The sequence below is a fragment of the Myxocyprinus asiaticus genome, chromosome 34 (genome assembly GCF_019703515.2).
Source record: "Myxocyprinus asiaticus isolate MX2 ecotype Aquarium Trade chromosome 34, UBuf_Myxa_2, whole genome shotgun sequence".
Classification (NCBI taxonomy): domain Eukaryota; kingdom Metazoa; phylum Chordata; class Actinopteri; order Cypriniformes; family Catostomidae; genus Myxocyprinus; species Myxocyprinus asiaticus.
The window spans coordinates 25,065,783-25,092,079 of record NC_059377.1 but is presented as its reverse complement, the minus strand read 5'-3'; the positions used below and the strand labels follow the sequence as shown (position 1 = coordinate 25,092,079).

The window sequence follows — 26,297 nt, the reverse complement described above, 5'->3', positions numbered from 1 at the left end:
CACAAAACCTCAAAACCTTTTAGTTTGTATTAAAGAAACCCTAACAAATATATTCTACACCTGATCTGAAATGAATCCCTTACAGCATCATACTGACACTAATCACAGGCCCTAATGAAAATGTGTAGTTCCTTTTTATACTGAGAGTCTGCTGTTCTAGATTCCATATTTCTGACCTACCAAGACTCTGGGCTGATAATGAACCTACATTATGCAATGGGTCTCTCGCCCGCAAACGTGGTGCCAGTGAAGCTGGCCTGCTCCCATAACCACTTCTTTAAGGGAGTCATCATGCCACGCCATGCACAGACTGGCCACAGAGCATGATTAAACCTCATGACTTCAAACTTTCCAAACCCTAGCCTGTCAAAATGAGCAACTCAACCTAGGCAATGAGCTAAACTCACTTTTCAACAAGTCACAAAATAGAGATGGCATTTTTGGCTAAAACTCTTTGATTTAGACGTTTATTTAAAAACACTTCATTATTGTAAGCATTTAAAGAATTATGTCTAAAAGAAGTTGTGTTTTCATTCAGAATTAAGAATGAGAAATTGATCACATTTGTGTGACTAGTGCTCAGTGATAAAATAAATAGATTTAGATCACTCATCTGTAAAATAGGCTATTGCTATTTTTATGTTAACAATAAATGAGAAATAGCTCTAAATGACTTTTAAATGATTTAATACAGCAGATCATGTAATTTTCTTAAGTACACAATTCGTGGTTTTTCATAGCAGCAGAAATCTGAATTCTATTTCAGTGTGTATTTTGTCCATGTGCTAAGAGTGCCCCCTTATGTCCCCAACAGTGCATACCCAAAACAACTCATTCAATCAGCACACAAATGATTACTGTCTTTATGCAAATTTCATGATTTCATTATATACAGTACTTATTATATGATGTATATATACATGTACAGTATATACTGTACATATATAGTGGCCCAAGGGTATTTGGACACTTAAGCCACACTTAACAATGTACAAACATATATGCATAATATTTCACTCTAAATATTAAACATCAAACCAAATGAGATTTTTTTAAAGAAAGATAGACTTACTTGTTTACATACTGACTTCATACATCCACTTAAATAACACTGACACAATTTGCTTAAAAGTATTTGCAAAAATAGCTCAGAAAACAATAGTTAGTTCTTCTTTTGTTGGCAGATGCCACTTAAAGGTGCTGTAAGCGATTTTTTTCATGGAAAGGTATGCAAAAAAAATTCAAACTCCCTGAAAATTATTACTGAAATAAGTGTTGTAAGATCTCCCACCAGTCTCTGTCACACATCTAGACTCTGTAAACAGCAAACAAATATGTGTCCACGGACAATAATGCTTTCTGCCTGTCAATCATTTTACTTGTTCTCATAGTATTGTAGTTTCAGCAAATTATTGAGGCTTACTGCCATTTTTATGCCATGTTGTTCATAACAGTTGTCAGTTGAGGGCGCTATTATGCTGCTGTTGTTTTTAACACCCGTTTCTGCATGATTTCGGCCTCTATAAAGCTCATTTGTTATCTTTGGAGTGCAGGGTTTTGGAAGTAGAACGGCTGAAATCACTTAAGCACCTTTAAGGTTTGATATTTTGTTATGCAATGACATTCAAAAAATGTTAAGTGTGAATGTAAATGTTCAAATACTTTTTGGGGCCTCTGTATTTTATGCAATTAATGTATTTCATTCATCATTTCCCAGCTAAATCTGAGACAATCTGAGACACCTCAAATAATTATAAACAAAGGTTTTTGTAGTAAAGTGTGGAATTTATATGCCTTGAAATATGTGAAGTCCTGTAGAAATACAAGTGACAGAGACAGTACATACAGAAGTTAGGTATTAAACAAGAGAAAGCACTAACCCTTTGGGAGCAGCAATTTCAGGACCACCAAGACCTGTTCCCTGCCTTACTCTGACTTTACATTAGACCTAGTGATTCCAGGGGAATATGGGACCTTAAAGTTTAGTGTGGTACATGGAAAAAAGTCCAACTGTTTGCCGGAATGAAACTGTATCCCATCTGATGTTTAACACACATCAGATGGCAAACATTATTACAGTGCCTCCATGGACAGCGGACGATTTTTGGCAGAGCTGCGTTTCATGTATCTTATATTATGGTGGTAAGAGAGGAAAATTGTAATCATATGGATGCAGATTGGCATGGTCAATCTACTGTGAAAGACATTGTATTGTCTCATATCAGATTTTTTTGACTGGCATCATGCCTCAATCCAAGCCATTTGGGACTCGGGCCTTTGTGGGATTGAAACCAGAGTCAGATGATGTCGATGAATTCAAAGTCAAACCATTTTCAGCGCACGGCACAGGGGGAAAAAGACATAGACATTCTCTCTAATGCCACCAATTAATTCTGACATTGCAGATCAAAAGAGAGTAAATGTAACAGTATCTAAATGCGACATGACGCTCTCTCCACCCTGGGAGGGATATGAACTTGAAAGAGCAAAGCTCTGTTGTGCGAGAGGGAATTTTGGCCAACCTTTAGTTTTGTGAACACTGACACCCTCAGCTTTTTTCTTGTATAAGAGAACTAAAACAACATGCCGCCATGAAGCGCTTCCATATGTGACCCATAAGCCCAGCTCAACCCAGACACCCACGATTGAGGGCAGCTTTCTAGTGCCGAATGCCGAGGCCACGAGCAAAAGCCTTGACTACAGGCCCCAAAGAAAAATGTAGCCCATGACAGGAAGATGCCAACCTCATCAAACACACACACAAATGGTGAGTTGTGACAAAGGGTCACAGGTGATTTCTGATAGGGCAGTGGATAGCAGGGAAAAAAATAATCTTAAATGCAAATTATAAAATGCAACAAACCATATAATCATATCGAGTTAGGATATCAAAATACATAGCCTTATCAACTTTCAAAAGAAAAGAGAAAATGCTTCCCATATCTTTTGTTCATATCTTCCCATATCTTGACGTCCAATCAAACTCTATGGTATTTTGATGCCAATTCATTTGTCACTTGGTAGAAGCTAAATTAGGCAAACATAGACAGGTTGCTTGATACATAGTAAATGAACATGTGACCTAGACTACATTCAAAATTGGTTCACCAGCAACGTGGAATAACATGGTTTGTGCTGACCACACTGTATTATTATAAATATATTTTAATTCTTGATTGTACAGCCTTTTGTATACTGTTTTGTATGATACACAATGATGGTATACTATTTGGTCACCACTTGATATCCAATTTAAAATTTAGGTTGAGAAGTTGAGAAACACTGGCGAAGAACATGTTTCTAAAGGCAAAACTGATTGTTTAGTTGATATACAGTATATATACTGTATTTATATAGTTGCTTATATATATAAAGCAAGTGCTAGAATTTATATATTTGTAGGTGGTTAAAGAAGCCCCTAGCCTTAAACTATCATTCACTGTGAATACGACTTAAGAGATTTGAGCTGCTAAAAAAAGTCAGTTATCCTGTTTATTATCATAGCTGTGTCATTGAACATTATGATTATGTCGACTCTTGAAATATTCAGTGGTCAAACTCTGACCCGAAAACTAAATTAATTGAGTCAATATGTTTGGCTGCGATCAACTGACATTTACTCGGTTGTTCTTGCTTATGGTGCTTTCAGCAAAGTCCCAGTAATGTCTTTCAGATTAGCAGTTAGCAAGAACTATTTTTGCTTGCAATTAGGAACTATTATAGGACCACCACAAGTTTACCAAAAAGAAGTGACTGTGAAAAAGAGTGAATCACCACTTCCCACTGGAGACCTCCAGAGCTAATGGCCCGAACAATTCCAGAAAAGGTAGCATTATATTCACACACACAAATGCATTTACAAATACACAAATAGTAAAAGAGGGACGGAAAAAAAAAAAAGAACAACATAATTTCTATGAACTTCTGAACTGTTAACTTTCCTTGAGATTTCTTTTGGGTGACCAAGTGCAGTAATACAATTATTGCTTAAGCATCACAATGGTTGCAACCAACTTCTGAGCTTCTGACCCAATGCCAGCCCTCCTTATCTGGGCACATGGGGTTTTGCACAGCTAGAATACTGCACTGAAACAATTCTTATCTCTTGATGGAAATTAGCAGTGGAGCCTGCACATGCCGTTTAGTGTTGTGACCTACACATAGATCCCAGCTCTGCTGGTTTTGGCCACATTTCATTGATGGAGCCACTTACTCTAGAAGAAAAGGTTGAAGCTTAGGCTATGTGCATTGTTAGGGCATTACAAAATAAAAGTAGCAATGCTACTAATTTAAAGTTACACTATGGAATTCTGGGCTCTCTATCGACATCTGTGGTTGAAACATAAAATTGCAAGTTCTTTGTGGAGGAAAATATTTTTGTGTTTTTACGTCACTAGTGCTTTGGCACTGCTTTTCTGCACAGATTAATCAGATGGTTTGAGGTATACCCATGCCTGTGATCGCCATATCAGTGTGGATCTTACTAGCTACACCAAGAGCCACTGATATTAAGTCGAAAAATATGTTGTCTTATATGTTGTAAGTAGCATATCTGTCGCCAGAGCTTGTTTTCTTTGTTTACGAACATGGCGCAAACACCCAAGGACGAATGATAGAAGCTGAAAATTTTCAGTGAAACTGGACCCAACAACTAAATATAAATCATTATTTTAAGTTTAATGTACTGAATCAAGGTAAGGCAAAAACATGATTTTGAACATGTTTTTTATTTTATTTACTGTAGCGTTACAGTTATTCCTTAGTTTAAGTAGTTATTTTTAGTAGTGAGTTGCAGGTTAGCATGACAAAATACTGCAGCGCTAAATTTTTTGTAATATTGCATTGCACACGCAGGTTTAGTGATCTGTAATAATCAAACACGCTAGCCTAAAATGTCCACTCTCAATAGTGTAAATTGATCTGTTCAAATGCTATACACTCAAATCAGTGATCTAGTGCCTTTTACCATTTTTTTTTACAGTCTGTTAGATCAAACATATAATCATTAACTTTGATCCACTAGAGGATGCCAAAATTTGACTGGTCGTTTTCTCAAAATGCACAGCATTTAACATCACACCAACAATAACAAAGTATGCAAGTGGGAAGCTGACCTTCCCAGAATCTCCTGGCGGGCTGTCCAGTGGATGAGCCATGCCTCTGCAATGCTTTCCACTCCCAGCAGCCTGAAGGAATCACAAACCTACTCTTTCATATAAATTATGTAGCCGAAAGCACACTGGAGCCTTGAATATAGCATTCAGTGATTGGCGGGTAATTTGATTGAGCGAAGGACAATGCACACTTAGCAGAGAGAGATCTCGGACCAATCAAAAGACAAGAACGTGGACACATATTACACTAGCCATATTCATTAGAGCAAAGCTGAGGCGGAAACCAGCAGCTCATTGAATTAAATTGTCCTAAACAGAGTCACACACATTTAGATTGATGTGAGACAAGAGAATGGGCTTTCTCAGAGGGGTTAATAGTTTACATGGGCCATAGCCCTTGACTGACAAGGATTGCTTAGTCATGACTGTTTTCTTACTGTCATGCGCACAACACTTGCACACATTAGATAAGCCGGTAAGAATACTGGAAAAGGTAGGTGTCGATGGGTTTTTGCTTGAAAATTTTATGATCTTACACCGATAAAGGCAAGCCATTTATGGTGTTTACATGACCACACATGTTGTCGGCTTATTAAAGTAATATTTCACCCAAACATTCTCACATCATTTACTCAACCTAATGCCATCCCAGATCTGTAGAATAAAAATTAAGATTTTTAGAAGAATATCTCAGCTCTGTTGGTCCTTACAATGCAAGTAAATGGGGACCAGACCTTAGAAGCTCCAAATATCACATAAAGGCAACATAATAGTAATTCATAAGACTCCAGTGGTTAAATCCATATCTTCAGAAGCAATATAATATGTGTGGGAGAGAAACAGATCAATATTTAAGTCCTTTTTTACTCTAAATCTCCACTTTCACTTTCAAAACCAGAAGAATGTGGAAGTGAATGTAAAAGTGGAGATTTATGGTAAAAAATAACTTAAATATTGGCCTGTTTCTCACCCACACCTATCATATCACTTCTGAAGATATGGATTTAACCACTGGAGTCTTATGTATTACTTTTATGTTAAATATGATCTCGGTTTTAGTACTGTATGAGTAATATATCCCCAAAAGTAATATAATACCTTGCAAAAAAGAACAACTTTTTCCTATAACATTCAGTGAAATAATTCCTTTGAGAGATGTTTAGTCATGTAAAACCTTTGCATAAGAAGTAGAGGCAACTCTAGAAAGAGTTTGGCTTCATTCAAGCTTAATCAAACAGAGCTGGATGCTGGCTGCTGCCAGGAACATGGGTCTCCACAGGCCCTGCTGCCTGCCCTTAATGACAGTGTAATAGTGCTGTTTCGAGGGGGATAACACCTGTGCTATTCCTGGATCCCCCCAACTAAGGGAGAGAAAGAGAGGGTCATAAAGGAGAAAAGAAAGAGGAAAAAAGAGCATCTGTTTAGTTTCACCAATCAATGTACAAAACCTCTAAACTGGCCTGAACAAACACAGAATGCAAGCTGTAGCAGGTGGTGAAAAGACCTATTAAAACCCTCTCTTTCTCATGTGTTCTCTCTAAAATGAGAGGTCCCACAGGGGCAGGGTTTCCCCGGACAGCTAACCTTTACCTACAGACAGCTGTGAGCCCAACCTGCATCTGTACCAAGAGGAGGCGGGGTCTAACAGAGAGGAAAAAACAAATAAACTGTACAGAGTGTGATCGCTAAGGCCAACGGCCATTCAAAGGCTTGTCAACGGTTGCACTTGCTGAATAAATGACCTGCCTTGACAGGAAATTCCACCAGCAATTTTAATTCTGATCAGGCTTCAAGGAAGTGGAAGGAATAAAAACACATCAGTTATAATGACAGGAAGTCTCCAATCACATGGCAAGCAGCTGTTGCCAGTGCAGGGATCAAGGAGCCATGAGAGGATGGCGGGGATTCTGGTGTGAAATGCAGATGAAGAAAAAATTAGACACCATTGGTAAACCCATTTCGAGATCAGAACGAGCCACTGTCTTTTACAAAAACACCTTTTTTAAAGGGATAGTTCACCCAAAAAAATGACAATTCTGTCATCATTTACACACCCTCATTCCGATCCAAACCCACATTACTTTTTTTCTTCAGTGGAGCACAAAAGGGGATGTTAGACTCAGTCACTATACACTTTCATTGTATGCACAAAAGATGCAATAAAACAATCTGTCAAACATATCCTTTTGCATTCAAGGGAAGACAGAAAGTCATACGATTTTGGAACAACTTGAGGGTGAGTAAATAGTGACAGAATTGTAATTTTTGGGTGAACTGTCCCTTGAAGTGCATTGTTTGCAGGTTAAAAACTCAAATCAGAGGAAACCTAAGCAAAGCTAAGCTCCACATCAGGACTACCAGCAATGTTTTGCAAATACAAATGCTGCTTGTTAGGGGGGGTTCCATCCATATGGAGATATTTAGGGCGCTTTTCAAACCATCTGCATTTTATACCAGGCCTGGCTCCCAAGTCTGGAGGATGCAATCAAATTAGCCGAGCTCTATGTGAGCTTCATTTAAACAAGACTATAAATTTAAAAATTGTAATTGAAATATGACGCTTTAAATATGATTGGCTTCAGACAAATGATTCAAGCATATGTTGAAAGCATAGAGTACATTAGAGTACACTTGTGGAAGAGGGAGGCTTACGGCTGACTGCTGTGTTGAGTTAACGAATATAGAAGCCAAGAAGCCTTTGTGGTATGAACCACGCTTAAACTAATAAGGAAAAATATCCTGAAATTATTCTTTTACAAACAAGAAAAAGTGGCTGTGATTAAGCATTTTCACATCTCATAAATCAATCAACTCAAGGAGATTTATTAATTTTGTCTCATGCTACATAAGGTACGGGGTTTACTGTATAACTATTTAAATGATTCGTACTCTTTTAAGGTGAAGCGTGCAAATTCTGTACCACCACTGTTTTCAAACAGATTTTCCAAAACTACCTCCATCTGTCCCCAAACTCACACCCTTAGTTGATCCAATGTTGCTGTGTTGGGCTGGTTGGGATGTTCAAACAAACAGAACAATGTTTTGATAGTGCCACGGAGTGAAAATATTTACACTATTTGGGAGAATCAACCTACAAATGGCTTACTTATAGTTACTTATATATACTATGTATGATAGGAGAAAGTATTTTAACAGATAAAAAAATGACAAACTTCTCTAAGTACGTATATCACTATTTAAATAGAAATGAATTCATAAACTGGTCTACAAAGGTTTCATCTACATCCAAGTATTCAAACTTTAGAACTGTTGTGCATCTGAACTGACTGCAGACCCAACAATCTGAATAGAAAAGCAAAAGTAAACTCGTAGCACTCTACAGAGAAGCAGGCACAACTCCAAGTGATGTTCTGATGATAGAAGACATCTTGAATTACCAGTCTGCATCCACTTAAAGCCTGACTCAATGCCGTTACTGTTCTGCCATTTCAAGCAGAGCCACTGATGGGCAGACATCTCTTTTCTAAAAATCCCCCCCCCCACCCCCCAGCTCCTCTCTCAGGAAATTTGACCACGGCTGGTCAAATGAATCTTAATCTGCGCAGGTTTGGAGCTCTTCAACGGAACCAGACGGTCAGGATGACAGCCCACCTGACAGCGATGAAAATCAAAGCTCTTCTCTGAGCAGCCCGTTTTAATTTCCGAGCTTGTTCTAAGCTGTTTTACCATGAAATCTAAAATTGCCTATTTTGATTGAACACAGATAAAATGGCATAAATAAATTATTGTAGATCTTATCAGTGACTGACAAGGTGACTATGTGTACATTTGTAATTAAATATCAGATTTTGTGCTAAGTAAATGCCACTTCACACAACAGGCAATTATAGTTCTGACATTAAAATGGTGCTTATAAATCAACAAAGGAAAGAACTATTTATTGCATTAATTTTTAATTTAATCAAGCATAGGTTATGACCTCACACTGTAGTTGGCCGGATAAACTTTGTTTTTTTTTTGTTTTTTTTTTTAGTACAAAAAGCATCCTAAAAAAGAAAATAAATACTTTAGAAGAAAACTTTTCTAAAATAATACGATTTTTTTTTATTTTTAGAAATATATACAGTATATATTTAATATATATAAGTTTCCTTTTCTTACTTACAGAAACAATTGGGATAAGAAAACTAATGTAGCTAACAATTCTAATGTAAATTTATCTTGTTTTAAGGATGTTTAGTTTTTTTTTTTTCCTAGCAAACATTATAAAAAACACTGATTAAGAAAATGATTTTTGGCAGTGTAGAATCAAGAATGTACATATAATAACTGTTTTTTACCTTCAGACTGATGGGCTGCTAAAGGTGTCTGTGTCTCTTTACAGTAGGACACCACTTCTCTGGGAAGGAAGTCCACCTGAGTTATCTTAGATGGCCCCAACCTGTGTGTCCGGCGCCTGGAGAGAGAGAAGCATGGTATATGAATGCCCTGCAACCTGACACACACATGCATACACTTGCATGCACATAAAATGCACACGATAATAACAAATTGTCAGCTGCATCAAAGACAAATTCCATACTACACTGTACTCCTGTACAGTGGCCCCAAAAATGTTTGGACACTGAATGTAATGTAATAAAACCTTTTAAAACAATAGACATATTGTGGATATATAGTGGACACATTGGAATAGTTGTAAAACTTTGTGGAACCAAATTGTGGAGAACTACATCTGTGGCTACTCTGCTAGGACACCTGTGTGAACTTAAGGGGAATTTATTTCATAAATCCACTAAAAATCACAGTGACACCAGTTGGTTAAATGTCATTGCAAAAATTGCTCTAGATGCATTAAAAAGCTCTAGATGCATTTATTTGCAGATGCCACTTGATTTGATATTTTGTTATAATGCAATGATATTTGTGCATTTTGAAGTCATGTTTTTGGGGCCACTGCATCTAATATGCTGTAGCACTCATTATTCAGGTCCATGAACATATTGTATGTTTGGATGACCCACAGTTGACTGCTAAAACTAATGTTTAAAGCATTCTCAGTACATGGCACAGTGCATCAATCACTGTCACATGCAGCCCTGGGCAAACAGCTGGAGAGAGACCAGCTGAAAACACTTGAACCAGACCAACTTAAAAGGAAATGCAGAATGAGACAGAGGGAGAGAGCAAGAAAGAGAAATAAAGAGAGAGATGGAAAAAGAAAGAGAGAGGCAGAGAGGAGGAGATACCCGAGCTCAGAGTCTGCCTGCAGCTGGAGAACAGAGGGGTCAGTGTCCCACTGCAGGGTCCTGGAGGGGGCGGCAGAGGGTGTCACGCGGGGGGCAGGAGGGAGAGAACATGCAAGATTAACCTCAGCAGAAACAACACAATTACACACTCACAAAACAAATCCCATTTCACACACACGCCACATGCAAGCCAGGAGAACAGAAATAAAGTACCAATCCAATCAGCACACATGGGGATGCAGTTCAAAGCAATGCTAATGAGGTTTATACTGTATGTATTGAACATATACTGTAATGTACTGATATGCACTTTCTGAGAGGTGAATGGAACAATACTTGCCATGTATGATACTGAACAAAATATATGACATTGAAAATGCAAGATGTTAAAAAGGCATGAGCAATTTGATTATGACAGATGGGAAAATGAATACAGTGTAAGCTAACAAAACATAATAAACACAATAATTTAGGAACATCCGCAAAAAGCAACTGTATTGATGTTTGGTATGTGTACGTGAATGACTGTAGAAAATAAAGACTCATTCAATAAAAAAAACACACTTACAAAAAAGTACCATGGTATTACTTTTTTTTTTTTTTTTTTTTTTACATGTATCATGGTAATACTATGATTTTTGAACATGTACCATGGTAATAAAATAATTTTTTTGATATGTACCATGGTAATACCATACATGTTTGAACATGTACCATGGTAATACCATGGTAATATTATGATTTTTGGACATGTACCCTGGTAATACCTTGATTTTTGAACATGTACCAGGGTAATACCATACATTTTTGAATATGTACCATGGTAATACCATGGTAATATTATGATTTTTTGGACATGTACCCTGATAAAACTTTGATTTTTGGACATGTACCATGGTAATACCATACATTTTTGAACATGTACCATGGTAATACCATAGTAATAAAATAATTTTTGGATATGAACCATGGTAATACCATACATGTTTGAACATGTACCATGGTAATACCATGGTAATATTATGATTTTTGGACATGTACCCTGGTAATACCTTGATTTTTGAACATGTAGCAGGGTAATACCATACATTTTTGAACATGTACCATGGTAATACCATGGTAATATTATGATTTTTTGGACATGTACCCTGATAAAACTTTGATTTTTGGACATGTACCCTGGTAATACCTTGATTTTTGAACATGTACCATGGTAATACCATACATTTTTGAACATGTACCATGGTAATACCATGGTAATATTATGATTTTTTGGACATGTACCCTGATAAAACTTTGATTTTTGAACATGTACCCTGGTAATACCTTGATTTTTGAACATGTACCATGGTAATACCATACATTTTTGAACATGTACCATGGTAATACCATAGTAATAAAATAATTTTTGGATATGTACCATGGTAATACCATACATGTTTGAATATGTACCATGGTAATACCATGGTAATATTATGATTTTTGGACATGTACCCTGGTAATAACTTGATTTTTGAACATGTACCATGGTAATATTATGATTTTTGGATATGTACCATGGTAATACCATACATGTTTGAACATGTACCATGGTAATACCATGGTAATATTATGATTTTTTGGACATGTACCCTGATAAAACCTTGATTTTTGAACATGTACCATGGTAATACCATACATTTTTGAACATGTACCATGGTAATACCATGGTAATAAAATAATTTTTGGATATGTACCATGGTAATACCATACATGTTTGAACATGCACCATGGTAATACCAGGGTAATATTATGATTTTTGGACATGTACCCTGGTAATACCTTGATTTTTGAACATGTACCATGGTAATATTATGATTTTTGGATATGTACCATGGTAATACCATACATGTTTGAACATGTACCATGGTAATACCATGGTAATATTATGATTTTTGGACATGTACCCTGATAATACCTTGATTTTTGAACATGTACCTTGATTTTTGAACATGTACCATGGTAATACCATACAATTTTGAACATGTACCATGGTAATACCATGGTAATATTATGATTTTTGGACATGTGCCCTGGTAATACCATGATTTTTGAACATGTATCATGGTAATACCATACATGTTTGAACATGTACCATGGTAATACATTGATTTTTGGATATGTACCATGGTAATACCATGATTTTTGGATATGTACCATGGTAAAACTAAAGAATACATGGTGTTCTTTGAAGTACCTTGGAGTAGCATTTAATAAACATTCAGTACCATAGTGTACATCAAAACACCATAGCATTACACTATACCATGTTATCACCACTGTACTTTTTGTAAGAGATATGCAGAGACTGTCATCTTAGAAATATGTATATAGTGTGTACTGCACATTTAGAAAAACAAATATGAACAAAGCCTTTCATACATTACATATTTTGGTCAGTGGCCAGAATATATTATATGTATATTCTGTATATACTGTGCAAATGCTCAAGCTGTATCTTCTCATATGACCCACAAAACCTTCAGGCAAAGCGTAGCTGTGACAACACTATTTTGTCCTATAGGAACAAGTTGTGAAAGGGTAGTGTTGACCTTCTAAACACTTTTTCTCAACCTTCAGTACAAGCCACAGACATGCCTATTATTTTTTTTTCACTAAACTTGCACACAGCCAGAGGGGTAGCATGGCAAAGTGACACTCTGTTTTACCAGTGATGACATTTAAAAAAAACGTATTGTCATTTACGTTGCTGCAAATGGCTCAGATTTAACCATGCAAGAGGAATTGTTGAAGTGAAGGCTCAAGGTAACAGCAGGCATCAGGCAGTCACACCAGGGGGAATGACCTAAACTGCTCTGCTTTTTTCAACAGCCAATGAGATACAGTGTGCGTTGACATTAATAGCAGAGATTACACGTCCCCTTCAAGGAGTGTTCAGGGTTACGTTTTGGTGTGGATACATACCTTTCATTGTCTGTCACTAGCTTACTATTGCCACTGACCCCAGACCTGGCAGAGGACAAGAGTTGTAGATGCTTAAATGCTTAGTAGTGGAGACCAGTACAACACACTGTGTTGGGAAGTAATGGGTCATTCACACCGAACGCGCTTTTGCATCCGTCCGCTCTGTTTTTCTGGTCATAAAGTGTATCAAGATCAAAATTACATTTCTTTTTATGGAATATTAATGGAGCAACACACTATTTGTTTGAAAAGAATAATGGAAAATGGTTTTAATTAAAATTCATAATTTTTTTCAAAGGTGGTGAGGGAGCTTTTTACCCCACACTTGGGGTAAAAGGCCAACACACTCGGGGTAAAAGGCCCCCACGAGGGTTATAGTGATATCGAGTAAATATAGGGACAATAGTTATACACTGTAAACCCTAATGTTGTCATTACTGGAAAAATCAAGTTTAAGATCTTGTGTTAATAACTCAAACTATTGAGTACAAAATTGAGGTTATGGGGAATACCCACAATACCTTGTACTTGAATTTTATATATATATAATTGCTCAAAGGGAACATATGTGGGGCTTTTAAATAGTTGATATTAAGAATTCATAGAGGCTTAAGCTCTTTTGTAATATTATTTATGTTGTTTTGTTGCAAATGGTTGTTTCGTGTGATGTCGCCCTTAGGGTGATCTGTGTCCCCTTTGGTCAAGTTGGACCCTGTTAACACTACAGCATTTGTCCTTGTGCATGTGCAACTGAAATACAGCTGTCTATGCATTTCTAGGTAGATATAAGTTTATTTATTAATTGACTTAGAATAAGTTTTAATCCTCATAAATTAAGCTCTGTTATTTCATGACCTAAATTTGAGTCCATTTAATTAAAATTAAGTTTTCTAACAACAACATTTAAATAACACATTTGAGTAAAGTCTACTTGCATCTAGTTACCTGAACATACATACCATAGTTAATCAAGTTAAGTGAACTTATTACACAAGTTTTCAAGATGCCATTACTCAATTCAATTGAGTCAGCTTATTAGGGTTTTCAATGTAGGGCAAAATTAGATTTTTGAATTAAAAATTAGATCAAATTACATCAAAATCAAACTTTAGACATTGCACCAAATGATCTCATGGATCAGGAATATTTTGCAGTGTATAGTGACAAAAAAGGTGTTAAGAAAAGTACTATGGTGGTTTTTGTTGCTGTTTAGTGTTTTGGAAGAAAAAAAAATCAAAAGTGCCTTTTACCCCAGGGAACCTTTAGCCCCATTATACCCCACCAATAAAACACACTTGTCCTTTCTCTCTCTCTTATATATATGTAGCATTGATAATCAACTTCCAGTTCGTTTTAATAGAATGGATGGTCCATTACCGATTCATTCAAATGAACTGGAATTATTTACTTAAATTATTGTAATACATTTGATTAAATTCACCAATTTATTTACGTCTTCTTTTTATGGCGATATACAATTATATTATAATATTTATTACAATCATTTTACAAAATAATATAGTTAAATGCTTCTGTTTATCAGTGTGTTTTTCACCTTATTTATTTTCCTGTATATTATGGTGTTTTTAGTTAGGGCCCAAGCACTGAAAATGCGGAGACCCTATTGTTCTTCTAAGGATTATTATTATTATTATTATTATTATTATTAAGGCCCAAGCACTGAAAGTGCAGAGACCCTTTTGTTCTTTTAAGGATTATTATTAGGGGTCAAGCCCTGAAAGTGTGAAGACCCCTATTGTGTTTGTTAGTGTTCTTATTATTCTACTTCTGCCATGGAAGTCTATGGCTGCCCATAGAACCGTTCAAGGCAAAGTTATGAAATGTTGCACACAGACAGAGGACAGTCTGAACTGAAAACACTGCAAATTTGGAGTGTCAAGCTCAAACCCTTTAGCGCCATCAACAGATCAAAATTTCACTCATGTTTACACTAATATCTTTTGAACCATAAGTCCTAGAGACAAAATTATTTTTCCCCCTGATTCCTGAGCTCATGCTGAGTCGAAAGCATTCCATGTTTCTGATTTCCGCCAGACTAGATTTTCCGCCATTTAGAATTTTCAGAAAAAAACGACTTTTTCGAACTCGTCCTATGCCGTTCATCTGATTTTCACAAAATTTTCAACAGATGCTCAGTAGAGAGTGCTTACAAAAATTTATGGAATTCAAGTTGATAGACCAAACCAAGTGGCACTTCAATGAATTCAACATAGACCGAGTCCATAACAGGCCGAGTCTGAGTCGAGTCCGAATCAATCTCTTCAAGAATCTGAATTAAAATTGTAACCGTAAACTCAACATCAATATTTTAAGCTTATTTTAACCTTCTCAACTAAGAAAAATAATTTGTCAGTATAAATGCAAAAAACAAATGATTAATATCCTGCTGAACAAATTTCAAAGTGGTTTCAGAATGAAAGCATTTGCTTTAGGTGTATGAAGACAAAACTGTCCTTCAACACACTTCTTATTGCGTTCTGTCGACATTTCAATTATTTGTTGCTTTTCTCCTCCACTCAAACATACACCAAAGAATGTGAAAGCTGCATTAGTCATTACAACCAGAGTTATTATTATTTCGAATTTTAATTTAGTTTTTATTTCTACTTCATTTTCAATTTGTCCATTCAGTTTAGTTTAGTTTTATCTAAAATTACAGGTGAAATACATTTAATGTAATTAATTATATACATTTAATAATGCCCATAAAATTAAATACGACAACATAAAATAAAAACAGAAAAGATCAGATACCATTAAAAAAATATTTATATACTACAATAATACACTTCACACTTTTCAGACCTCCTGCTTGTCCAGGTGTAGCCTCCTTCTCTAAAGTCAAGTTCAAATTTTTGACAAACACCTTGGACTAACGTTTCTTTTCACATTATATTTAGTATGGATAATAGGTGAATAGAGACTTCTCCCCTCACTTGTGTTCTTCATTGTATTTTCTGACTTTTTTGCCATTGAAACGCAAGTGCCAGCTTTACAGGTAACACACAGAGGTTATAAATATGTGACGGAATGAGTTGTACAATTTTCATCATGGTCTATTTATCCGTCATATTAATTTAAATGTCCCTGATACGTAGTAAAAAAAATCTCTATATAGTCAAGATTTTCAGTATAAATGACTTTGTGTAGTATGCCCAAATGTCTGATAAAACCTGTGTTCTGTTTAATAATTTGCAGAGTTGGGGAACGTACTTTTTAAAGTTTACTTACGTATGGTCACCCTATGTTACGTTATTTTTTTGTTTGTTTGTTTGTTTGTTTGTCATTGCATCACAAATGCCATGGACTCGGCCGGATTCGGAAAAAAATCCCAAGTCCGAAAGGCTCGAGTCCGAGTCAAGTCCGAGTAAAAATGCATTAAAACTGGACTCGTGACTCGGACTCAAGTCTGAACTCGAGTACCCCAACTCTACATTAGCATATCGTTATGAAACTTTGTATGTGTTATCAGCACCATGCCCTGAAGATGCCTGAGAAGTTTGGGTCCGGCGCCACCTAGCAGCCAAAATATTAAATTATATAACTTTGTGAGCTTATTACTTTTGATAGCATTGGTCTATTTTCATGAGACTGGTCTCGCTATGTTCGTGAGGACTTGCCGAGCACAACGATAACATATTTGCAATGGTTCGCCTTATGGCCTGTTGCCATTTTGAAAAAAGTTCCGCTTTGGACTATTAAAACGAAACTTGTTACATGTTATACTCATCATGCCCTGATGGTACCTCAGCAGTTTTGCAACAGTGCCACCTACTGGTAAGAAAATATTAAAAATAGAGTTTATTGCTTATAGTGTGGCCTAAAATCATGAATTATTTGGCCTATTGTCAAATAATTTAGCCTATGTTCTTGGTTCTATGTTCTTGGACTTGGTTGCTTGGGTTATGGCGATGACAGTGATGCCATATTTTCCACGGTCTGTCCTATTGTCTGTCCACCATTTTGAATTTCATTGAAAGCATACTCATTCTAACTCCTCCTACAGTGTTCATTGTATCTTGACTTGAAACTTATCATGCTTCTTTGTACTGTATTTACATTAATCCCAGCCCTAAAACTGCTCAATGTAAATTATAAGGCATTAAAACGTGTCATGATGCTTCTTTGGATGTTCATGTTGCCGATAATGGGCTTGCAGATATATTTATTATTATTATTATTTCAAGGTTTTCTGTACTTTTGGGGTACTTAACATGCACGAAAACTTTTGAAATTTTGCACACACATCAGAGTCGTCGGCCATTAGTGTTGGGCAAAGTTGCGGGGGGGGGGGCATGCAGGGGGGGCTCTGTAGCACCCCCATTCACCTACAGTTACCAAGATTTTCATAATTATAGTCATTAGCTCCGCCCAACAGGAATCGGTCTTTTTGGATTTTGGACCAGTTGTGCTTGGGCCCATCATTGCTGCTTGCAGCTACATTTAGGGCCCAATCACTGAAAGTTCGTAAACCCTATTGTTCTTCTAAGGATTCTTATTCTTCTTTTCAAAGTTTTCTGTATTTTTGGGATATATAAAATGCATGAAAACTCTTGAAAGTTTGCACACACATCAGAGTTGTCGGACATTAGGGATGGGCAAAGTTGCAGGGGGGGGGGCTCTGTAGCGCCCCCTTGAAAATGGGCATGTATGGGGGGCTCCGTAGCACCCCCACTTTCACCTACAGTCACCAAAACTGGCACATATATAGATCTCATCAAGCCAGACAACTTTCGCGCTGACAGTCATTAGCCCCACCCAACAGAAAGTTGGCCATTTGGATTGTTAGAAAAATGCATGCAATGGAATTTGAAATACTCCTCCTAGGGAATTCATGTGACTGGCACCAAATTTGTGCAATATCATGCCAAGGCATTGTAGATGCTAAATTGTGAACGGATTTTTTATATTTTGGATGGTGTCGCCATGGCAAGGCAATAACTATATGGCAAAAAATGGGAAACAGGAAAGACCTTATATCTTCTGTGTGCATTGTGTGATTTTGATGAAAGTTCAGTTGTATGTTTGGTAATGGGGCTGATCACATTGATGCGGCTATTATGGTTCACAGTCATAGCGCCACCAACTTGCAGGAGGAAGTATGGCACTTTTAACAGACTTTGAAATAGCCCTCTTGTGTTTACACAAATTGCTTCAAAATTCTTTAGAATAATGTCAAGACACTGATGTAAAATTTGATATCTTAAATACTGTTGCCATGGTAACGTATTAATTGTTATTATTCCTTTCTTCCTATATTTTTGAGGCACTTGGCACGCTTAACATTTCAAGAAATTCTGCACACACATCAGAGTCATCGGCCATTAAGACTGGGCAAAAGTTCACACATGGGCGTGTAGAGGGGATCTGTAGTGCCCCCTTTAAAATGGGCATGTAAGACGGCCTCTGTAGTACCCCCATTTTCACCTAGAGTCACCAAACAATACATATATTGTTCTCATCAAGCCGAACAACTTTCATACTTACAGTCATTAGCTCGCCTAACAGGAAGTCGGCCATTTTGGATTTTCTGAAAATAGCAGGCTCTGAACTTTTAAATACTCCTCCTAGGGGATTCATGTGACTGTCACCTATTTAGACAACATTATGCCAAGACACTGAAGATGCTAAATTGTGAACAGATTTTTGATATATCGAAGGGTGTTGCCATGGCGAGGCATTAAATAAATGGCAAAAAATGGGAAAAGGAAGTGTCTCATATCTTCTGTGTGCAATGTGTGATTTAGATCAAAATTGAGATGTGTGTTTAGTCTTGGGGGCTAATCACATGGATGTGACTATTTTGGGTCACGGTCATAGTGCCACCACCTGGCAGCAGGAAGTGTGGCTCTTACAACAGACTTTAAAATAGTCCTCTTATATTTACCAAAATTGCTTCAAATTTGTTTATATTAATGTGAAATGCCAAATGCATGTGTCCCACTTGCATTGTTTTCCGAAAGCCACTGGGTGGAAATGGACCCATGGTGCTTGGGCCCGTCATCGCTGCTTGCAACTATATTTTCTATTTCTATTTATTCTCCCTCTCATATGTAGGTTAGTCCAATTCGTTATACAGAACCGGTTCGTTCAGCCCACAGTAATAAACCGGTTAAAAAAATATTAATCAATTATTATTATGTCTTCTTTTATCAAGATATAAAATAATATTCATACAATAATTTTAAAGATAATATATTTCGTTAAATGCCATTGTCTGCTGTCATGTTTTTCACATAAAATATTTGACTGCAAATTATGGTGTTTTTAGTTTTAATAGGTCTATTTAGTGTGCATTTATGTTCAGGTTTGCTAAAGTCACCATAACTAAGATCCTCATTATTTTTGTGACTTAACAAAACTACTACTCTGTTTGAAACAAACAAACAAACAAACAACAAAAGTAGCTTCAATGTATTTAGCTACATTTTAGTGGTAGCTTGTAGTGTAGATAACTACTTTATTTATTTTTTAATGGTAGTTTAACTTTACTGGAACAGTTTTAAAGTAGCTTCCCCAACACTGCACTGACCCTACCTTGGAGCAATAACAACTTTTAAAATCCAGCATAAAGAGTCTAGCACAATTACTCCACCACAGAAGCAGAGTAAACGGGAATTATTGCTATGATGAGACAATGATATTGTATGGCTGTGCAGAAGTCATTAATATGTACTGGAGTTGTGTCTCTTCAGTCCAAAGGCTGTGAGCAGAGCCCCCCGTAGGGAGCGTTGACAGGCACAAATGCACACATCATGTGTCAAATGTGCTGCGTGTCTGCATTATGCAGTCTTAATTACAGGCCAGCACATCCGCATCAGCCTTCCCCTTTCCACATGACTGCAGCTATCTGTCTATATTTCAGAGAAAGAAAAATGAGCCTGTTAACAACCCTCACAGCTACTGGCATTGATACACTCTTAGTTGTTATTTTTAAAAGACTTTATATTAAATTTAACTTGTATCATCTTAATCTTAAACATTTCCTCCCACAGGAAGATCTCTGGTTGATCATCAATTTCTAGACTAAATTGATCGGAAAATCTTAAACATTCCATTTTAGTTGAAACCTTTCAGTGGTATTAGGTTTTAAACCTTAAGATCTAATGTCATGCCTCATTGTCTCAGGGTGCTTGAATGGTGAAGTGATGCCATGTTGGAAGCGAATTCTAAGAAACACACACAGGAACCACAAATGTGGATTCTTACCTATATCTGTCGATCCCATTTAAAAAGACAGAGAAACATGGGTATCAGTCATACTTGTGTTACAAAATAACCTTGTCCTCCTTAAAACACAGGCTATTAATTCAAAAGGCCTTTACAATTTTTGAAAAACAAAGTTAGAACAGGACATTTAGGGTTGTTAAATACCTGCCAGCAGTTGCACCATCCACCGAATCCTGGCTGCCTGTCTCACTGGGTGTGCTCATAGACTTTGATGGGGACATTGGTGTTGGGACTATAAAAAGAGAAAAAGGCAGTAAGATATAAAGTGTAAATAAACTGCAAGAATTAGTAAAACTTTAAGAGAGGCATATTGCACTATAGTCTTTGGACAAGTAAATTCTATTACTGCAGAGCATGTGGTGTGTGCAATGAAAACCTTAATAAGTTGACTTTACTCAATTGATTGAGTAAAGTCATTCCCTTAATTTAATTGAGTAATTGCGTCTCCAAAACTTGTGTAATTAAATTAACTTAACTTGGTGACCATATAGAAATAAATTAACTATTTAAGTTAAGGTAACTAGATGCAAGTAGACTTAAAGGGATAGTTCACCCTCATGCCATCCCAGATATGTATAACTTTCTTTCTTCTGCTCAACACAAACAATGATTTTTAGAAGAATATTTTAGCTCTGTAGGTCCATACAATGCAAGTGAATGGATGCCAAAATTTTGAAGCTCCAAAAGGGCATAAAGGCAGCATAAAAGTAATCCACAAGATGCCAGTGGTTAAATACATATTTTCAGAAGCGATATGATAGGGTGTGGGTGAGAAACAGATCAATATTTTAGTCCTTTTTTACTATAAATCTCCACTTTCACATTGTTCTTCTTTTGTTTTTGGTGATTCACATTCTTCGTGCATACTGCCACCTACTGGGAAAGGAGGAGAATGTATAGTAAAAAATAATTTTGCTTATGAAAAAATAGATTTAACCACTGGAGTTACTGGATTAATTGTATGCTGCCTTTATATGCTTTGTGGAGCTTCAACATTTTGGTCACCATTAACTTGCATTGTATGGACCTGTAGAGCTGAAATATTCTTCTGAAAATATTTGTTTGTGTTCAGCAGAAGAAAGTTATACACATCTGGGATGGAATGATGGTGACTAAATTTTATTTTTGGGTGAACTATCCCTTTAACTCAGATGTTATATTTAAATGTTGCTATTTCTACTTAATAATTTTAATTAAATGGACTCAAATGTATATAATTCATTAACACACCTTAAATAAAGAAGATTATTACTGAATCTTTGTCAATCACTAAATAAATATTTCTAGATAAACAAAAGCATAGACAACTGTATTGCAGCTGCATATGCACATAGAGAAATGTATCAACTTAACACAACTTGACTAAAGAGGACACAGATCACCCTAATGGTGACAATCATTTGCAACAAAACAACAAATAATACTACAAAAGAGCTAAAACCTCTATGAATTCTTAATTGCAACTATTTAAATGCCCCCATATGTTCACTTTAACCAAGGAAACATAATGAAATAATTAAAGCGCAAGGCATTATGGGTATTCCCCATAGCCTCAATTTTGTACTCAATAGTTTGAGATATTAACACTAAAAAAAAATCTAAAAAGTGAATATCAAAAATAAGTTCAAGGAGTTATAAGCCCAAACCTTGACATTTCAGGTAATGTTTAATTAAGACAACTTGATTTTTCCAGTAATGACAAAATTAGGGTTTACACTGTAGGTACTCATATATGTAATAGAGTCTCCTTTCCACTAGATGGAGATGTAGAAGCGATTAAAAAATGCCTTAGTGATTAAAAAGACTGGCAACATGAGCAGAGGATGCCTGGGAGTGGGTCGATCATTTAGACCAATAACAAAATGACAGTGCATTTATAACACAACTAAAAATAATACAACCATTCTTAGCTTTTTATTATTTGCATAAGGATATGAAACAGTGCTTTTGTTGCAGGTCTGAATATTTGCAGGGCAGAAACACAAATTTGAAAGATCTATTCTGGTGGAAGTTTTTGAAATTACATTACTTAAAAGCAACTATGTCATGACCAATAATGTGGGAGGTACAGTGGTAAAAAGGGGTAAAATGTGAAAACCAAGAGGCGAAAAAATGACTAGGAAAAGCCCACAGAAAAAGAGGTTTGGACGAAGTCCCATTCAAAGTCATGAATCGTTAACATAGACCCACCCTGAAATCCAAACCCAAACTATTACACAGCCTGGTTTTGGCAAAGTTAAAAAGGCTATTTTCTTTGTGTTTTGGAGGCAGACATTGTTGAGTGAGATGGCTGTGGTACAGATGCATATTTGAATATAATCCAGTGGGTTGTGTACTGTAACTGTACCTAATGAAGGTTCTGGTGAGATTCCAATACTCTGGAGAAGGGCCTCCGTCTCCCTGCGCTTACGGTCCAAATCTGAGTCCTCAGGGGCAGTTTCTGCTTTCTGTTGGGTCTCTGACTGTTTTTGGAGGCAAATGCACACATAAGCACACATAGGCAGATATTCATGTCATGTTCTTAGCACATTCTTTAAATGCTTTTAATCTGTCTGAGTAATATTCATTAAAATGAAGGTTAAATACAGGTTGCCTTACCTCTTTTTTCTTTTTTTCTTCTTCCTTTCTCTTTTTTTCCTCTCTGATTTGAGCAAGGCGCTGTTTTTTGCGCTCAAGTTCGGCTTTCAGGTCACTCTTATCAGCCATTTTGTCCTGTGACAAGAGAATTAAACGATAAACCATTAGTATAACACATTTGTCCTCTTTTTTTCAGTATAAACAGGGCACTATGGAGACTGGGTAAAAGTATGTTCAGCAAAGAAATTATATTAAAGGGATAGTTCACACAAAAATAAAAATTCTCTCATCATTTACTCGCCCTCATGCCATCCCAGATGTGTATGACTTTCTTTCTTCTGCTGGACACAAATAAAGATTTTTAGAAGAATATTTTTGCTCTGTAGGTCCTTGTAATGCAATTGAATGGTGACCAGAACTTTGAAGGTCCAAAAAGCACATAAAGGCAGCATAAAAGTAATCCAAACAACCTCAGTGGTTAAAGGGATAATTCACCCAAAAATGAAAATTCTTGGGCAGGGAAAAGAATTTCTAGCAAAAATTGATTTACATATTGATCTGTTTCTCATCCACACGTATCATATCACTTCTGAAGACATGGATTTAACCACTGGAATCTTATGGATTACTTTTATGCTGCCTTGATGTGCTTTTTGGAGCATCAAAATTTTGGCACCCATTCAAATGCATTGTATGGACCTACAGAACTGAAATATTCTTATAAAAATCTTAAATTGTGTTCTGCAGAAGAAAGAAAGTCATACACATCTGGGATGGCTTGTCCTTTAAATCCATGTATTCGGAAGCGATATGATCGATTTGGGTGAAAAACAGATCAATATTAGTCATTTTTTACTTTAAATCTCCACTTTCACTTCTACATTCTTCTCCTTTTGTTTTTGCCGATTCACATTGTTCATGTATATCACCACCTACTGGGCAGGGAGGAGAAATTATAGTAAAAAAGGACTTAAATATTGATATGTTTCTCACCCACACCTATCATATCGCTTCTGAAGATGAAGATTTAACCACTGGAGTCTTATGGACGGACCTACAGAGCTGAAATATTCTTCTAAAAATCTTTTTTTGTGTTCAGCAGAAGAAAGAAAGTCACACTAATCTGGGATGGAATAAGGGTGGGTGATGAGAGAATTTTCATTTTTGGGTGAACTACCCCTTTAAATGGGTGTGGCAGATGCCTGGAACTAGTGTATTTACCAAGCTAATACTACCTAATATCACTTAAATTATGACACTTTGATGAACTGATCTTTTGCATATAAAATAATGAAAACAAAACAATATATGCAAATGATATAAATAAATAAAAAATGAGTGGGAATAATTAATTTGAAAAAACAAAACAAATTCCAAATTGTGAAGAAAGCTCTATTAATACAACCATAAATTACACAAATTTCAAATGCATTAGGTGGGGAGATACATAAAATAATCATTTAAGAAAAACATCAACAAAGACATCATCATTAACATAATGATTAGGTGGTAAGTGAAGTATTATTACATTTTTCATGCGAATTTCACATTCATAACGTGGATATTAGGCTGTTCATGGTATTGAAAAGGACCAGAGACAGATGTCTATGAGGATGCTACGTTAGGTGGACTGTCATGTATCATGATCTGGTTTTGTTACCATGACAAAAGTCCTACAAGCCCCAATTCCTGTACAGTAAATTACGTTATAAACTACTCATGAAAATTAATTTCTATTTCAACAGATGTCACAATAATAGTATATACAACTGCTGTAAATGAATGTAGCTATTGCTAACAGTGGATACCAACAGAAGCATAAAGACGTCATAATCCATATGCCATTATGAAGGCATCGAACATACAGAATGAAAGACATCGCACCAATCGAACAAAAAAGCACGTATGCAACCTCACAGTTAAGTGACCACGAGAAACAAGCATCCAGTGTGCTTCACACTTCCTACCTGCTCCCTGTGCGGATGCTGTCCACTCTAAATTTGCTGTATCACTGCTGCTGTGCACAATCTGGCATTCGTTTTAATACTGTCCCTTGCATTAAAACATCATGGTTGAGATTACACGATGCGATATTTTAGTAATGCAATGAAGCTGTTGAAAAACCCAATAAAACTGTATTCAAGGACAATGGCCTATATTTTCTAGAGGTAGCAGATGCTCAAAGACCGCCTTGCAACCTCCACATTGTAACTAAACGATCCCACCTTTCCCCTTCCAAATACTGTCTAAATAGTCTCGAAATGAAGTAATCTGTATCAACAGGGCCACCTAGCGGATTTTCAGTCTATTGATTTAAACATGTAAGCAGCGGATTGCTTTTCATTTATTTATTTATTTATTTTAATTTTTATGTTTCATTTCTGTTCATCACATTTTGTGTTCAACTTGGTAGTTTTATCTTACATTTTGGAATCTTCCCTGTCTTGTAACATAAATATGCAATAAAAAATAAAATACATCAATGAACAAAACTATGATTTCTTGAACTAATAACCACGTTTTAACTTTAACCAGTTTCTAAATTTAAAACGTATCCTTAAACATTAATACAAATCCCTGTAAAATAAATAAATAAATAAAAAAATAAAAAAAACTTTTACAATGTATTGATGGTTTTCAACTTTTTAAATTAAATTGTCTTTTTGGACAGAAAAAAGCAATTTTAGTCCAATGACAAACATGATATCTGGCCATAAAACCCCTTTCATAAAAAAATTACAAATAAAAACTATTTTATTTCAATCGCTTACACACCACTAGGTGGAACCATGGTCAAAATGAGAAAATTACAGAATTTTAGTATTTTCTAACATCCAGTAGAGAAGGCTTAATAATGATGATGATGATGATGATGATAATAATAATAATAATAATATATCCTTCGCTGCTGGATGCTTAAATAACAGAAAACATAATAAATATAGCAATATAATAAATATAAATTAATATAATATCATTAAAATAATGCATTTATATAAGTGTATATTTTATATATAAATATGTTATTTTAATTTATATCATATTTAATATATTTTTAAATATAATAAATACATGTATTATAATCTAATAAAAATAAAATTATTTAAATAACAATAAAACGGAGAATTATTGACAAATCTGCATTTCTAGGGGAGAAATCGAGTTATAGTAAGTGATTTGT

General features: G+C 35.8%; 1 protein-coding gene across 5 annotated transcripts in view; it reads right to left on the bottom strand.

The window, feature by feature from the left end:
* LOC127425279 (cytoplasmic dynein 1 intermediate chain 1-like) overlaps positions 1-25,341 on the bottom strand; it is a 95,649-nt gene extending 70,308 nt beyond the window's left edge. For 3 of the 5 annotated variants that reach the window (XM_051671042.1, XM_051671043.1, XM_051671046.1), the window contains exons 1-6: positions 25,084-25,341; positions 23,138-23,251; positions 22,887-23,001; positions 20,684-20,771; positions 10,325-10,384; positions 9,416-9,531 (exon numbers count right to left, since the gene is read on the bottom strand). In XM_051671042.1, the coding sequence (XP_051527002.1) occupies positions 9,416-9,531; positions 10,325-10,384; positions 20,684-20,771; positions 22,887-23,001; positions 23,138-23,245 (487 nt within the window). In that variant the 5' untranslated portion in view covers positions 23,246-23,251; positions 25,084-25,341. The remainder of the gene's footprint in view (positions 1-9,415; positions 9,532-10,324; positions 10,385-20,683; positions 20,772-22,886; positions 23,002-23,137; positions 23,252-25,083) is intronic. The other 2 variants (XM_051671044.1, XM_051671045.1) reach the window with 1 other exon arrangement.
* Between the last annotated feature and the right edge of the window lie 956 nt (positions 25,342-26,297).